This window comes from Eptatretus burgeri, chromosome 10 (genome assembly GCF_056783735.1).
Source record: "Eptatretus burgeri isolate ZD-2024b chromosome 10, Ebu_testis_v1, whole genome shotgun sequence".
NCBI lineage: Eukaryota > Metazoa > Chordata > Myxini > Myxiniformes > Myxinidae > Eptatretus > Eptatretus burgeri.
The window spans coordinates 100,313,675-100,330,626 of record NC_140970.1 but is presented as its reverse complement, the minus strand read 5'-3'; the positions used below and the strand labels follow the sequence as shown (position 1 = coordinate 100,330,626).

Sequence of the window (16,952 nt, the reverse complement as noted above, 5' to 3'; positions counted from 1 at the left end):
ATTACTTTTTCCTTACCCGCCTCCACCGCGGGCCCGACAGCCGTTGCACCCCCTTCCAGCTCGTTTGCTCCCACACGTGGAGTCGCCATTCCCAGCTCCCTGGTCACGGCCTTCATGCCCGCCTGCAGGCATCGGCCCATGTTCTGCGTCTCACCCCGTAGTTCTTTCATTTCTTTTTTCATTTGCTGTGTATTCGCATCCATCGTCGTTTTCACTTCATTCATACTCGCATCCATTTTTTCGATCATTTTCGCATTCATCTTTTCGTTCATTGCCGCCAGCATGGCGCATAGCTGGGCCATGTTGGATGCACTCAGCTGAGCCGTTTCGGCAAGGGTTGGGGAAGGGTTTTGGTGGAGAGGGGGGGGAGGTGTCATACACTGCGGCCGCTGCCGCACCCATTTCAGGTTCTGGGTTCAGTTGGGCGAGTCCGTGTTCCTGCACAATCAACATTTCCTGCTCGGGGATTCCATCCTGGACCATGGATTCTACATTACTATTACACATACCTAATCCACCCGGCACCCGCTCGCCTTGAGACGCCATCTTGCTTCTCGTGAAGGGTTAATTTAGCTCGCTCGTAATTTGGAGGGAATCGGGGGTCGCTTCTCTCACCCCTGGACCGATTCCCGTGAATTTAGCCGGAGACAGGAGAGCCCGTTTTCCTGTTCTCCGATACCAGTGCCGCGAGGAGGGCGATGAATTTGTATCGCACGACCTGACACCAGTGTTGCAGATTCTCGCGCCCGCCGGCGTGCTGACGGCCACGTAACTCGAATCGCGGCACGTCGCCCACCGGACGGACAATCCAGTCGTGACCCTCTCGGACTAACGCCGGGAACCAGTCACGGGTGGACCTTTCGGTCTCACCGCGATCGAGCCAATCAGCCCCCGCGTGGGATAGGGTTGCTCGCCAAATTCGACCTACCTCAGTACCCACGCGGAGGGTAGACCGGGCGATCGCACCTCGCCGCAGGTCGACTTCGGACACGGGCCACTTAAGCGACCCGTTCCGTACTATCAGAATAACCGAGCGGTGTTATCGTCGACCTCGACGGTTCGATTAATTATCGGGCGTACTCAGCCCACTACCAACCCTTTACGTGAAGCAAGATGAGGGTTCAATGGGGGAAAAGACGAAGCGAAGCGGGAGAACAGTTCAACAATAAAGCACATTTATTCGCGGCACACGGGAAGCACACAAATACAATTCCACCAAATGCACACAAAAAAAAGAGAACACACTTCCATTTACACAAAAAGCAAATATAAAAGCGAAAACAATGCAGAGCTAATACCGACTACCGAGCACACGGCAACACTTATACAATTCTACTTCACAGACGGCGCCGACAACACATACCCAAAACCAAGGAAAAGAAATACCTCAAGAATGAGGCAGGCCTGAGGCCGAGACCGGGTCGGGCCTACCCGTCTGGTGATGAGACGCGGAGCGGCGATGGCCCCGCAACCCGCGGGCCTCGTGGACGGTGTCTGGTAGGGGGTGGGAACGGGGCCCCCTTGGTCGCACTATCTCAGCGCGGGGGGAAACAGGAGGGGGTTGCTGATGCTCGGGGTATAGAGGATCTTTATTATCCCTGGTGTGCGTCTCCACCTCGCCCAGGTCGCGCTGCCGGCCTCCCTCGGGCGTGCAGCTCCCGGCACCGACGCGAGCACCCCCTCGTCCGACTTCGCCGTTGCCGCCTCTCCGCCTCTGGACTCTCCACCCTGGACTCCTCTTTGGGCTCTCCTCGTTCGACTCTCCGATCGACTCTCCCCTTCGCGACTCTCTTCAGCTTCTCCAGCTACTGCAGGCTTCGGGCTCCAGACTTCCACACTCTTCTCTCTCTTCTCCGACTCCTTCTCGTTCTGACTGACGAACATCGTCCTTTTATCCCCCCGTAGCTTCGCCTTTGACCCCCTCCCTTTGACCTTTCACCTCGCTCCCCATTGGCCCGAGAAAAAGTGGGCGTGAAGGCTTTTTGATCCACAAATTTGCATATATCGATCGCCCTGGGGGCGGGGCCAATTCGCCCCTCGCTCACCGATTGGACGGCAAAAAGTGGGCGTGTGTCGTTTTTGATCCGTTTTTGAAGCACAAAATCCGTGATTTTGTACACGCTGTTCGACGCGCGTTCTGCATGAGTCCAACACCGGTACCCACAGCGGGGCAAGAACGGTGGCGATGCTACGGTTGCGAGGTGTGACGGGAAGGTCGTGGCGGTTGTGGTGAAGCGGCGTTGTGGTTGGTGGTTGATGTTGTGGTTGTGATGGTAATCATGGCGGTTGGTCCAAAATAAAGATAGTAAAAGAAAAACGGCTATCCTGAAGAGTCGCAGCACGTATAAATGACATGTATTCCCACTAGACAACGGGTTTGGGCCTAACTACACATGCACTTACCGAGATACCTCACCTAAGGGACCTGAATGGTGGTTTGCGAATCTGGTAACCACAACAATATATATATATATTTTTTCGAAAATCAAAAATCGGCTTCCGTGCTTTTATGCGAACTATAATCAACCTCTTTGTCAAAAAATTTCAGCCTGATCCGTCAAAAACCGTATGACTAGTATGCAATTATATAGCGACCACCCATGTCGCCTACCGGCTTGTTGGGTGGTCGCTAGAGTACCCTTATTTTCACTTTTTCCGTCTGTCTGTATGTATGTTTGTATGTTTGTTTGCATGTAATGGACAGCTCTGGAGGCGAGAGGAGTCAACCTATTTCGATGAAACTTGACAGGTCGGTTCATACCAGGATCTAGTTCTATGCTTTTGAGCACCGTTGCTATGGACACCAACGTTGCCTAGCAACGGGACTTTGAAATACTTAAAATCCTAAAAAAAAATTTTTCGAAAATCAAAAATCGGCTTCCAGGCTTTTATGCGCACTATAATCAACCTCTGTCAAAAATTTTCAGTCCGATCTGTCAAAAACTATATGATTAGTATGCAATTGTGTAGCGACCACCCATGTCGCCTGCCGGCTTGTCTGTTTGTTTGTATGTAATGGACAGCTCTGGAGGCCAGAGGAGTCAACCGATTTCGATGAAAATTGACAGGTAGGTTCAGACCAGGATCTAGTTGTATGCTTTTGAGCACCGTTGCTATGGGCACCACCGTTGCCTAGCAACGGGACTTTGAAATTTTTTCGAAAATCCGAAAAATATTTATACATATATTTTTTCGAAAATCAAAAATCGGCTTCCGCACTTTTATGCGCACTTTAATGAACCTCTTTGTCAAACATTTTCAGCCCAATCCATTAAAAACTGTATGACTAGTATGCAATTATATTACTATATGCGTTCACTCCAACGTTCGCGTTGGGATTCCCTAATGGAGGGTTCGGGAATCGAACACAAATGAAGAATGCACAGTTGCTCGTCATGTTCCTATATGGAACAACGAACGGAAAAAATGCCATCTGATGTGTTCTCTTATCTACATATTTCAAATTCGCCTAAGTCTAGCGACCACCCATGTCGCCTACCGGCTTGTTTGTCTGTTTGTGACTCTCTCCAGAGCATAGCTCCGTGACGCTTGATGCGATCTTAATGAAACTTGGACACAAGCTAGATATCATCGTCTAGTTGTGTCTTTCTGTATGAGGGCCATCCCACGCCTCTTCTGGGTGGAGGCATGCCCACTTGAACTATTTATTTATTTATTTTCTCGATTTTTTTTTCTCACAATTTCATTTCCTCGAAGCTGTGCGTCATGTCCATAAGTACAACATATAAAAAAATCCGATTTGATTTGATCAATTTTGACGGAGGAGATAGGTTTTTACGGTAGGGCTTCCTCAATAATGCCCGCGAACCATCGTGATTTGTAACAGAAGCCTCCCGGCTTGTTCTGTTACAAAGTGATTGCAGTGTTAAATATGGCGTCAAAACGGCCAGCTGATGTTAATGTTGCATCTGAAAGCAAAGTGTCTCGTAAAAGTATAACACAGGAGCAAAAAAATGAAGCTGATATGGCGCTTTATTTAATTCAGGTGCTTGTGCCATGGATATTGCACGCGACATGTCACTTGCTCTGACCACGGTGAGGACGATTTTTAAACTTGCGGACAAAATGTGACGCATTGACTGCAACTAAGGTGACACGTAGTGGAAGCAGTGCGATGGAGAGACTGTTGTCCGTGTGGATTGAGGACCAAAACGAGCAGTATATGCTCCTGAGCCAGCTGGTTATGATAGAAAAAGACAAAAGTTTGTTTGAGGAAGTTTCCAACAAGTTTCCAACCGACAGTTCGACGGTGGATAATTTTACAGCGAGCCGAGGTTGGTTCGAGCGTTTTAAGCATCGCAGAAACTTGCAGTGTCAAGATTACTGGTGAGACTGTGAGTGCTGACATGCAGGCAGCAGATGAGTTCTCCACCAACCTGCAGGCGATAACAGAACGCCGCAATTGCCCCACACAGCTCGTTTTCAACGTGGATGAGACGGGGCTTTTCTAGAAGCGGATGCCATCCCGCACCTTTATCACAAGTGAAGAAAAGAGTGCTTTGGGATTTAAGGCTGTCGAAGATCTCCAGACACTCTTGCTTGGAGGCAATGCGGCAGGAGAAATTAAATTAAAGCCCTTACTCGTTTACTATTCTGAAACACCACGAGCAATCAAGGGTTTCTGCAAGACTACCCTGCCTGTCATCTGGCGGTCTTCATTTCTCTCTTCCTTTAACTTTCTAACGAGAAGTGAATTCTTGCAGAAAATTTTTCTGTAAGGCCCACGTGGTGTGCCTGGATGGGTTTGAGGGTTGTGGAGTAGCGGCTGAAACCCGAATCCTATCCAGGTTCCTGATGACTCCATCTTTACTCTTTACTTCTTCGGGTTCCTTCTGATGACTCTGATGCAGTGCTTGGTCTTCTGTTGCATCATGACTGCACTGCCCGTTGGATGGCTTGCTCCATATGAGATCACAGATGTTCCTGAAAATCTTTTCACATGGGAGGTTTACTCCACTTCCTTTCAGATTTTGTGATAGCCATATTTAATGTTTATTGAGTACTGCATGCATATTTGTATAACAGTTGAAATAACAACAAATACTTCCAGATGTGATGAAGATTTCTGAGAGCATTTCACATCAATGATAGCGACTTATTAACCCTTTGAACCCTGAGCTCCTTGGACTTTCGGCTCCCTCACCCTGGGCTACCTGGAGAAAATCTGGCTGCTCGGGTACATGAAGGTTTTAAAAGCAGCTGGTAAAATACCCGTTCGGGTAGATGGAGGTTTAAATAGCAACTGGTAAACCGGCCACTCGAGTATATGGAGGTTTGAATAGCGGCAGGTAAACCGGCTGCTCAGGTATGTGGAGGTTTTAATCGCGGCTGGTAAACTGACCACTCGGGTACATGGAGGTTTTAATCGCGGCTGGTAAACCGGCCGCTCGGGTACATGGAGGTTTTAATAGCGGCTGGTAAACTGGCCCCTCGGGTATATGGAGGTTTGAATAGTGGCTGGTAAACCAGCCGCTCAGGTACATGGAGGTTTGAATAGTGGCTGGTAAACCGGCCGCTCAGGTACATGGAGGTTTTAATAGTGGCTGGTAAACCGGCCGCTCAGGTACATGGAGGTTTGAATAGTGGCTGGTAAACCGGCCGCTCGGGTACATGGAGGTTTGAATAGTGGCTGGTAAACCGGCCGCTCGGGTACATGGAGGTTTGAATAGTGGCTGGTAAACTGGCCCCTCGGGTATATGGAGGTTTGAATAGCGGCTGGTAAACCGGCCGCTCGGGTACATGGAGGTTTGAATAGTGGCTGGTAAACTGGCCCCTCGGGTATATGGAGGTTTGAATAGCGGCTGGTAAACCGGCCGCTCGGGTACATGGAGGTTTGAATAGTGGCTGGTAAACTGGCCCCTCGGGTATATGGAGGTTTGAATAGTGGGTGGTAAACCGGCCGCTCGGGTACATGGAGGTTTTAATAGTGGCTGGTAAACTGGCCCCTCGGGTATATGGAGGTTTGAATAGTGGCTGGTAAACCGGCCGCTCGGGTACATGGAGGTTTTAATAGCGGCTGGTAAACTGGCCCCTCGGGTATATGGAGGTTTGAATAGTGGGTGGTAAACCGGCCGCTCAGGTACATGGAGGTTTGAATAGTGGGTGGTAAACCGGCCGCTCAGGTACATAGAGGTTTTAATAGCGGCTGGTAAACTGGCTGTTCAGGTATATGGAGGTTTGAATAGTGGCTGGTAAACCGGCCGCTCGGGTATATGGAGGTTTGAATAGTGGCTGGTAAACTGGCGGCTCAGGTACATGGAGGTTTGAATAGTGGCTGGTAAACCGGCCGCTCGGGTACATGGAGGTTTGAATAGTGGCTGGTAAACTGGCTGCTCAGGTATATGGAGGTTTGAATAGGGGCTGGTAAACCGGCCGCTCGGGTATATGGAGGTTTGAATAGTGGCTGGTAAACCGGCCGCTCAGGTACATGGAGGTTTGAATAGTGGGTGGTAAACCGGCCGCTCGGGTACATGGAGGTTTTAATAGCGGCTGGTAAACCGGCCGCTCGGGTACATGGAGGTTTGAATAGTGGGTGGTAAACCGGCCACTCGGGTACATGGAGGTTTTAATAGCGGCTGGTAAACCGGCCGCTCAGGTACATGGAGGTTTGAATAGTGGCTGGTAAACTGGCGGCTCAGGTACATGGAGGTTTGAATAGTGGCTGGTAAACCGGCCGCTCAGGTACATGGAGGTTTTAATAGTGGCTTGTAAACCGGCCGCTCGGGTACATGGAGGTTTGAATAGTGGCTGGTAAACCGGCTGCTCAGGTATATGGAGGTTTGAATAGTGGCTGGTAAACCGGCTGCTCAGGTATATGGAGGTTTTAATAGCGGCTGGTAAACCGGCCGCTCAGGTACATGGAGGTTTGAATAGTGGCTGGTAAACTGGCGGCTCAGGTACATGGAGGTTTGAATAGTGGCTGGTAAACCGGCCGCTCAGGTACATGGAGGTTTTAATAGTGGCTGGTAAACCGGCCGCTCAGGTACATGGAGGTTTGAATAGTGGCTGGTAAACCGGCCGCTCGGGTACATGGAGGTTTGAATAGTGGCTGGTAAACCGGCTGCTCGGGTATATGGAGGTTTGAATAGTGGCTGGTAAACTGGCTGCTCAGGTATATGGAGGTTTTAATAGCGGCTGGTAAACTGGCGGCTCAGGTACATGGAGGTTTGAATAGTGGCTGGTAAACCGGCCGCTCAGGTACATGGAGGTTTTAATAGTGGCTGGTAAACTGGCGGCTCAGGTACATGGAGGTTTGAATAGTGGCTGGTAAACCGGCCGCTCAGGTACATGGAGGTTTTAATAGTGGCTGGTAAACCGGCCGCTCAGGTACATGGAGGTTTGAATAGTGGCTGGTAAACTGGCGGCTCAGGTACATGGAGGTTTGAATAGTGGCTGGTAAACCGGCCGCTCAGGTACATGGAGGTTTTAATAGTGGCTGGTAAACCGGCCGCTCAGGTACATGGAGGTTTGAATAGTGGCTGGTAAACCGGCCGCTCGGGTACATGGAGGTTTTAATAGCGGCTGGTAAACTGACCCCTCGGGTATATGGAGGTTTGAATAGTGGCTGGTAAACTGACCCCTCGGGTATATGGAGGTTTGAATAGTGGCTGGTAAACCGGCTGCTCAGGTATATGGAGGTTTGAATAGTGGGTGGTAAACCGGCCGCTAGGGTTCAAAGGGTTAATAAAAAGTCTTGCTTATGAAAGAAAATCATTCCAGTTCCCTGGCAGCTATGAGTACGTTTCACTTGATGCCTTTCCTTTTTTTTGCACTCCTTTCAACGGAAACTTCAGAGTTGGAGATGAGAATGAAAAAGTATAAAGACGTCTACCTCGTGGTGAATATCATGCTCCACAGGTAAAGCACGCCCAGGAGTTACGACTGAAGCCAGCAACTCTGCAGCCAATTTACTTTGAGTCGCCAATCATAATACAAACGACCGGGGATTTTTCAAGATTGACCTGTTTGACGTTCCCATGCAAGCACACGGTCCATGATGCTGGGACCCCGGGTTTGAATCCCACATGTTTTTGTCTACCGTCTCCTAATGCCAGTGTGATCCATGTCAAACGATCTCGCGACGTTTAGTCCAAAATTCACGAGCCTGACACCAAATATAAATATTAAATTTCAATCTAAATAAATGAGTTGTATAATTATGACTGGAACGAGTCTCTTTTTCCTTTGCAGTCTTTTTAACACTAACACAGTGATAAGTTACAGGTAAGCAAGAAATAACATCGCAACGAGGGCACAGCCCCCCACAGCACATTTCACAATTTAATTTTTCTGTGCGAGAGCCGAAACATACACGATGTGTAGGACAAACGTGTTATTAAACTCTTACGTGAATTACAAGGACATTTCGTAACAATGGGCAACTGTCAACATGTGTGACATTGGAGCTGACAGGATGACGCACAGGTGGTGCATTCGCCCTTGAGCAGTCCAGTCTGGTTTTGATCACCAACCACACTAGAAACTGTCACGCCGGTGCTTCGCAAGCAGGGCGTTGCATTTATGGGTGTGCCATCTGCCTGATGGGGTGTTAAGCCGGCTGTCTTCTCTGTGAGCATCGGTTGCCGGCGGACTCTTAAAATCGTGCGGCGTCTTTCACAAAGAGTAAATGGTGGTTGCCGGCACTGTGGCCAAATTCTGAATTCCTGCCACAACTTCTACAGCTGGTGAGGCAATGGCAACCCACCTAGTGTAGTATTCCTTTGCCCAAATATACACTGATTCGACAGTGTCAGGCATCTTGGAAAGTTATTTGGAATTAATTCATCAATGGGATTCAAACATGGGGTGCGAGCATCATGAGACAAAGTGTTCAGAAACACTGAGCACACCGATCCACGTGTTCGAGTTAGACCAACACATCATTGCACTACAAAATAAATAAATAAATTAAGTACACGTCGATGTTATATCAACCATGATGCTAAGTCAACCATGCTGGGTATGGTTGAAGGCTGAAAAAGAAGAGGCAGACTTCACATGTTACCATGCCAACATCTGCCATCCTCTGGGCAAGGACGGGTCTCAATGGCTGAATGTCACTGAATCCCGATCATGAATGTCACCACATATCGACCCCGACTTGACGGAACGAGATAACTAAACGATCATGGTGTCTCGGTCATTTGACATTCGACCAGAAAACCCGCAACGGATGCAGCACTCTCAAGAGGGTGCCGCATCCAAGTCCATTACCACCCAAAACCTGGCAGCACCAGGAAAGGATGCGTGAACATACATTCATATATCAACCCCACCAGTTGAATACTAATCATTATGACAACTCACATTGGGTCACGTGGCCTTAATCTTCAAAAAAAAAGGAAAAAAAAAAAAAAAGGATAGCTTAAGGTGAACAAAAATCTGAACCAACAGCATGCTTGTGTGCCACCTGTCTTCCCAGCAATTGTTATTTTTGGTTGTTTTGTTCACTGGTGGATCAGCAGAACTGAAGAACAGAGAAGCTGTCCTTGTATTACCTTGAAGTAGATATTAAAGGTATCACCTGTTGAAAGCTCCACGTAAAGACATAATCGGGCCATTTGAATAAAGCCTGGTGTTGGCTCCGTGGTTAGGGTGGCTGGCTTTGGATCTTAGGGGCCTGAGTTTGAACCCCTGTTGGCTGTTGAATTAACACCAGGTGGGGTTGACTCGGCCTGTCATCCTTCTGAGGTCGGTGAAATGAGCACCGGTGTACTAATCAGCGGCACACCTGTGTCCCCAGCCAATGATGCTACCTGCAGCCTTGTGCTGCATATGAAGGAGGAGGAGGAGGAGGAGGAGGTGGAGGGCCGTTCGAGTGATGACACTCGATACTTTCAAACGCAAGGTCACTTTTTCATTGGTAATTGTATGAATGGTCATTACGCTACTTGTTTTACACAGTGGAGGATGGAGTGTTTGAAAAAGCAAACTTGCTGATGCCACCTGATAACGTAACACACCACAACCTGAATATTGGGTTTCGGCAACCAAAGGGTGATATGCCATAAGTGCACACTCCCACAAACCTGGAAGGATAACATCAGTGACAAAAACAAAAATCAGTGTCTTAGGGAACAGTTACATGTGTGCACATTAGGGCACTTTTCCAAGCACTCAAACATGGGGAAGTTGGGAAAGAAGTGGAGGGAAACCATGGGACTTCATAAGACACGGGCCTCGTATACCAATCCACACGCTCAGCACGCAAGACGTACGCCTTTCAAACTAATCACTGCACGTGATGGTGTACAAACACTGTGGCAGTGTCTTCCTTGTGGGACTAAATGCAGAGTGAAAAAGAGCACACCACTACGTTGCTTACCACACAACTTGGACAACAGATAAAAAAGCAGTGTTCTACTATCAGCAGGTCCTAATATGATTTAGTGCATGGTTGGGAACTCTTAGCAGTAGATAGCAGCACTGCATCACCATTAAGGTCTACCTCATTATAGAAGGTCCCTTTGAACCATAACCAGGCAGAATGATAAATAACAAGGCCGTGACCAGAACGATAAACGAGAACACCACTCGGTAGAGCACAGACCTCCATCAGACCGAACAGTTTACTTTTAGTATCCAATTGATTTCGGCCGGATCTGGATCCAGACCTGAACCAAAATCGAATCGGATTGTTCTTGTCACCGAGCCAACTCACCCACCAAGTTTTGTTATAACTCGTCCACAACCTTTTGAGATACCCTGCTCACAGACAGACAGAAAGATAAACAGGGGTGAAAACATAACCTCCGTTCACCTTCAGTGGTGGAGGTAATAACAAGGCCATGATCACACAAAAGATACACACACGCGATACAAGTGCATTGTTGTACATACTGTATCTGGTCGTTCTTTGTACTCACTTTACAAACCGCCTTGTTCATTGTACAAAACTGCATCTTTTATAGTATGGAATCAACAGGCTTGTCACCGTGCCAGGCACAAAGATTGGTTTCCCTCAATGGATACTTCACGTCCCTTCAATGAAAATTGGTGATCATTGCACCAAATGTGTTGCTCAGTGCCCTTCTTTTGGGAGGTACCGTACCTTCCTTCATACCATTCCTCTTCCGACTCAACCCCACGGATGAAGAAAGATGTCAATAAAATGCTCCTGATTACACATGGCAGGAAGACCCTACGATATATATATATATATATATATATATATATATATATATATATATATATATATATATATATATATATATATATATATATATATATATATATATATATACATATATGCATGAATATATATATATATATATATACATATATGCATGAATATATATATATATATATATATATATATACATATATGCATGAATATATATATATATATATATATATATATATATATATACATAAATATATACATATATATATATACATATATACATATACATATATATATATATATATATATATATATATATATAAATATATATATATATATATATACATATATATATATACATATATACATATACATATATATATATATATATATATATATATATATATATATATATATATATACATAAATATATATATATATATATATATATATATATATATATATATATATATATATATATATATATATACATACACATACATATCCATCTATACGTAAAAACATTCATATATATATACATATATATACATAAAAACATTCATATATATATATATATATATATATATATATATATATATATATATATACATATACTAGCGATACCCGTGCACACAGGATAGCAGTACAACATAGCTGGTAGCAGACAACAGACCGTACACGTGGAATGACAAAAATACGCATTGTGCAAAATGCAAGTGGTACTATGGAACGCCAAGACTTCCCAAACATTGTCGGCATGTCCGCTAAGTGCCACAGCAATTTCATAGGGATCGTGTGACGGCGAGCCGAGTTTTTAGTGTACAAGCTTGGTATTATAATCAAGATATACATCTATACGTAAATACATTCACACATATATATATATATATATATATATATATATATATATATATATATATATATATATATATATATATATATATATATATATATATATATATATATATATATATATATATATTTCGGCACGCCCCTTTCTTTGTTCCACCATCAGATTCTTGTTACTGCATGAAATGAGACAAGCTTTGACATATATAGTAATGATATTATTGTCTTCCTTAAGAGGCCCCTCAAAATTCGTTTTAATGATTATGGGAGTTAAATCTTCTTATTATCTATATTAATATTTCGGCACGCCCCTTTCTTTGTTCCACCATCAGATTTTTGTTACTGCATGAAATGAGACAAGCTTTGACATATATAGTAATGATATTATTGTCTTCCTTAAGAGGCCCCTCAAAATTCGTTTTAATGATTATGGGAGTTAAATCTTCTTATTATCTATATTAATATTTCGGCACGCCCCTTTCTTTGTTCCACCATCAGATTTTTGTTACTGCATGAAATGAATCAAGCTTTGACATATATAGTAATCTGATGGTGGAAAATCTGATGATGGAACAAAAAAAGGGGCGTGCCGAAATATTAATATAGATGATATTATTGTCTTCCTGAAGAGGCCCCTCAAAATTCGTTTTGATGATTATGGTAGTTAAACAGTTCATGTTCTCCATTTGCAAAATGGGAGGAATTATTGCACAAAAAAGAAATTAAAATGTTTCCCATTTTTTAGAGGACCACGAAGATGAGATCGTAAAACCTTTTGTAGAGTATGTTATTATTAATCACTATACGCCATAGTAAATTGCTCATGTCATTGAGCTGTCAATAAGCTATCAATCATAGACATATAATAAACTCACTTGAGTATTCATATCTCTATTTCAATGTGTAATATCAAGCGGTACCTTCATGATGACCTAATAAAACCGGTCTCGATGTCCGTCCGTCCATATATCTGTTCACAATCAAACCGATCGTGATGCATTTTAAGGCTTTCCGGGAGCTTTGGAGAGATTACCGACACTCCCACACGGTGCTGTTTTTATTATTCCTACTGCACTTCATTAGAACATGGATTGTGGATGGATGCGCAGATCCCAAGAGGACAACTATAGCTGTACAGAACAATTCATATTATCGATGGATAAAAAATGATATTTAATTGATATTATAATAAATTGTTTATGTAAAATATCTTCAAATTTTGTGAGTTTTTAGTTTGTTGTGAAATATTAGGTCCTCGGGTCTCCGCATAGTGGCGTACAGGCTTAAGTCGTACTTCTGTTTACGACCGTAGAAAATCACAGAACCATCCGATCAACATGCTGTTAACAGTTTCAGAATTAGCTAAAATCTACAAGATTTGAATATGTAGACGAAACTGATCCGGCCTTTTGGAGCACTTTAAAGTAGGGTGCCCTGTAATTTTAATGCGCTCTATGGATCCTCCGCAACTCACGAATGGAACACGTTGTGTAGTCACTTAACTACGTGCTAATGTCATCGAAGTGGAGCGACTGTGGGACAGTCGAAGGGGAAAACCTGAATGATAATTAATCAAAGAAAAAAATGATATAATATATTGTTTAAAATACATTCATGCTATCTGTCTTTTGCCATATGTTGCCAGTGACGCCCGTCCAAGACGGGCACCTTTACTAGTATATATATATATATCTTCTTCTTTCGGCTGCTCCCTTTAGGGGGGTCGCCACAGTGGATCATCCGTATGATCCGCATAGTGATTTGGCACATGTTTTACGCCGGATGCCCTTCCTGACACAACCCTGGTCGCCTCTTACGGCACAGGGATATGGTACACCTATTCTAACCGGGACATACACCGGGACCAGTACACTGGCACTCATTTCGCCGACCTCGGAAGGATGACAGGCTGAGTCAACCTCCTGGTGTTAATTCAGCAGCCAACGGGGCTTGAACTCAGGACCCTGGGATCCCAAGCCGCCACCCTAACCACTAAGCCAACACCAGGCTATATATATATATATATATATATATATATATATATATATATATATATATATATATATATATATATATATATATATATTTACAAGGATTCCTTCCTTACCTGGAGAAAGTGAAGAGGCTGATTGAGGAATTTGACTTACTAGTGGAAGGAGGGGGGTGGTGAGGGTTGCTACACTGTCTGGCATCATCAATCATGAATCCATACAACTCTTGTTCTGCTCGAAAACACACCAGGTGAACTGAGATATCAAAGACACCTTACTAAAAAAAGGCAACCTTCCTGTGACGCATCGAAGAAAGGGAAATATTCCGACTGTGCAATACAAAACACATGCAAACACACGTCACAATGAAAAGAAACAAACCTTGATTCCACTATGCCCATGCTGCCTCAGAAGAACGTTTTCAGGCTTGAGGTCACAGTGAATGATTCTGCTCTTTCTCAGTGCTTCCAGGCATTTCAGGATTGCATGTGCGAATTTCCGCACCAGCAGAAGATCAAAACCCTGATAGTCGTGTTTTTTAACTAGCTCAAATAGGTTTATGTAAAGGAGCTCAAATGTCATGCACACATGCCCACGAAAGGTGAAGCTTTCCAGCAGGTGCACAATGTTGAGTGTTCCATCGACATCCTGCTTACGTAAGAGTTCCAAGATTTTAATTTCCACAGCAGCTTGGGATTGAAACCGCTTTTGATTCCGTACCATCTTTAGTGCAACCTGCCTGTGCTCCTTGTGGTCGAACACCTTCAGGACTTGCCCAAAGCTACCCTTCCCGATAACCTTCAGAATCTCATACCGGTATGCCACATGATCATGTCTTACCACAATGTAACAACCGTGGGCATCATCAAAACCACCGGGCTTGCCAGCTGTGACTCCAGTGCCTGCACCTCGTCGCTTCTCTGAACCAGGACCAAGGAAGTAAATCTCTGGATATGAGAATATCTCGTGATGTTCAAAGGCGGTTAAGCTCGCCATATGATGTCCCATCGCCTCATTGGGGGTCATTGGTAGTGAAGGAACTTTACTCGAAGCTAATTCTGATGAATCTCCTGGTGGAGTGGTTTTATGAGATGTAGAGGTCCTCACTGCTTCCACAGGCCGCCTTGTTCCCCCATTCGCTGCGGCTGCTGGGACCCGGAGAACATTGGTTCGTGGAGCAAGGGCGACCCGCTTGCCATGAATGGTGCCGTCTGATGCACCGGTCCGATGTACAGCACCACCCGGCTGAGGTTTGCTGGTACGAGGCTTGCCAAACACCATCTAATAAAGATGGAAATAAAAACAACAACAACAACAACAACAACAACAACAACAAAAAAAGATATACAGAATGTAATACAAAGGTGCCTGCGAGCTCCTGTCACCCATGACTTTTGTCAAAGACAGCAGGCCTACGACTATAGATGGCTCTTTTCTCAAGTTGGCCAAATCCACCCCGATCATGAATGCACAGTGCAGCGACAACAATCAACGTAAGAATTCCACAATGTCATAAACCTGCACTTTAGAAAACGATTTTGCTTAACCATTAACAGGTGTGAACAGTTGCCAAGCATCAAACAAACAAACTGATCAGGCTTGGTTAATTTCCATTTGAGCCATCGTTGCACCACACCTTGCATACCCTTGTGGGAGTGTGCCAGCTGGAACATCAGGTGTGCATATCAAAACAAACAGACCGTCGAACACACCCAGGGAACCTGGCCGGTAATACATAATCGGCGTTAAAGGCATGGGTGTGTCTTGACAGAGAAGATATTCAGTAGTTTAAGTTGAGTTCACCGTCATTTTTTTTTTTATCACTTTTATCATCGAGACAAGGTTTGAGCCATACGTGTATCAGAGCACAGATAACCTCGATGTCGGTGATCTCCGATCAGCTCAATAAATAAATAAATAAATAAAAAAAAGAGAAAACTCAGTCCTAACTTTGTTGTTCAGGTGAGCTCCTACAATCTCACGTAATCAAAGTACGGTTGTCGTCGAACGCAGATCATACTGCAAGTACTAAGTTGACATTTCTCTAATATGAATACTCTTGTCAAAAAGCACCTCATATTCTCATTCTCTCTCCCTCTCTCTCTCTCTCTTTCAGAACATAGAAACACGAGGCCTGTTCAATTTTCATGCCGACATTTTAATTGTAGAACCTGTTCAATTAATGCCTGGTGTTGGCTTCATTGCTAGGGTGGTGGGCTTGGGATTCCAGCATCCGGAGATTAAATCTTGTTTGGCTGCTGAATTAATACCAGGTGGGGTTGACTCGGGCTGCCACGGCCTTTCAAGGCCTGCCATTTGACTGCTGCTTAGGGGCATCACACCAGGTGTGAACTTGGTGACCAAGTAGGGATTACTGCCAACGCCGGGGTTTTTTTTTGTCCATGGTGTAGGCCCATTGGTATCGGTTGGTCTCGGTCTCGGTCTCTCTCTCTCTCTCTCTCTGTATATTCCTTTGGTGTAACCAATAATTAAATCAGTGTTTGACCCTTCTTTTGCTGTGCGTTTTGCCTGTTGTGACAATGGCAGCAGGCCAGCATTTCTTCCATCGTTTTACACGGAGTGCCGACACCCCTTGTGACTGGGGTGTCGCTGGATCCATGTTGTTGAGTGTCATGTACACGCTTAATTGTCCAACATGTTGAACACAAGTTGCTATGTCGGAGCCCTTCTTCAGCATCATCCGTCAGTTTATAATTAAAAAGATCTTCCTTTGCCTGAGCTTCAAAGACACCTTTGAGTCTCTGCAGCTCTCACCAATCGTTGTGAAGAAGGGCATCATGCTTCAGGTCCAGGACGTTCATGGTGCCAGTGGTGAGCCAAGGACATCTCTGATGTCAATGCATACTGACTATGTCTGTGGCAGCAGAGAGAATAGCTGATCTATGGAGGACCAGGCAGACTCTGGATCATCTTGGAGAGATCTGAGTGCCGGCGATATTGCGGCGGAT

General features: G+C 44.9%; 2 protein-coding genes across 6 annotated transcripts in view; one reads left to right on the top strand and one right to left on the bottom strand.

Annotated features, from left to right (window-relative positions):
• The window catches only part of LOC147019276 (inosine-5'-monophosphate dehydrogenase 1-like), a 315,330-nt gene that overhangs the window by 129,223 nt on the left and 169,155 nt on the right, over window positions 1–16,952 (top strand). The window lies entirely within an intron of this gene.
• Window positions 1–16,952, bottom strand: part of LOC147019280 (dual specificity tyrosine-phosphorylation-regulated kinase 2-like) — a 58,563-nt gene that overhangs the window by 21,601 nt on the left and 20,010 nt on the right. For all 5 annotated transcript variants that reach the window (XM_085899643.1, XM_085899647.1, XM_085899646.1 and 2 more), the window contains one exon: window positions 14,365–15,264. In XM_085899643.1, coding sequence (XP_085755769.1) covers window positions 14,365–15,264 — 900 coding nt within the window. The remainder of the gene's footprint in view (window positions 1–14,364; window positions 15,265–16,952) is intronic.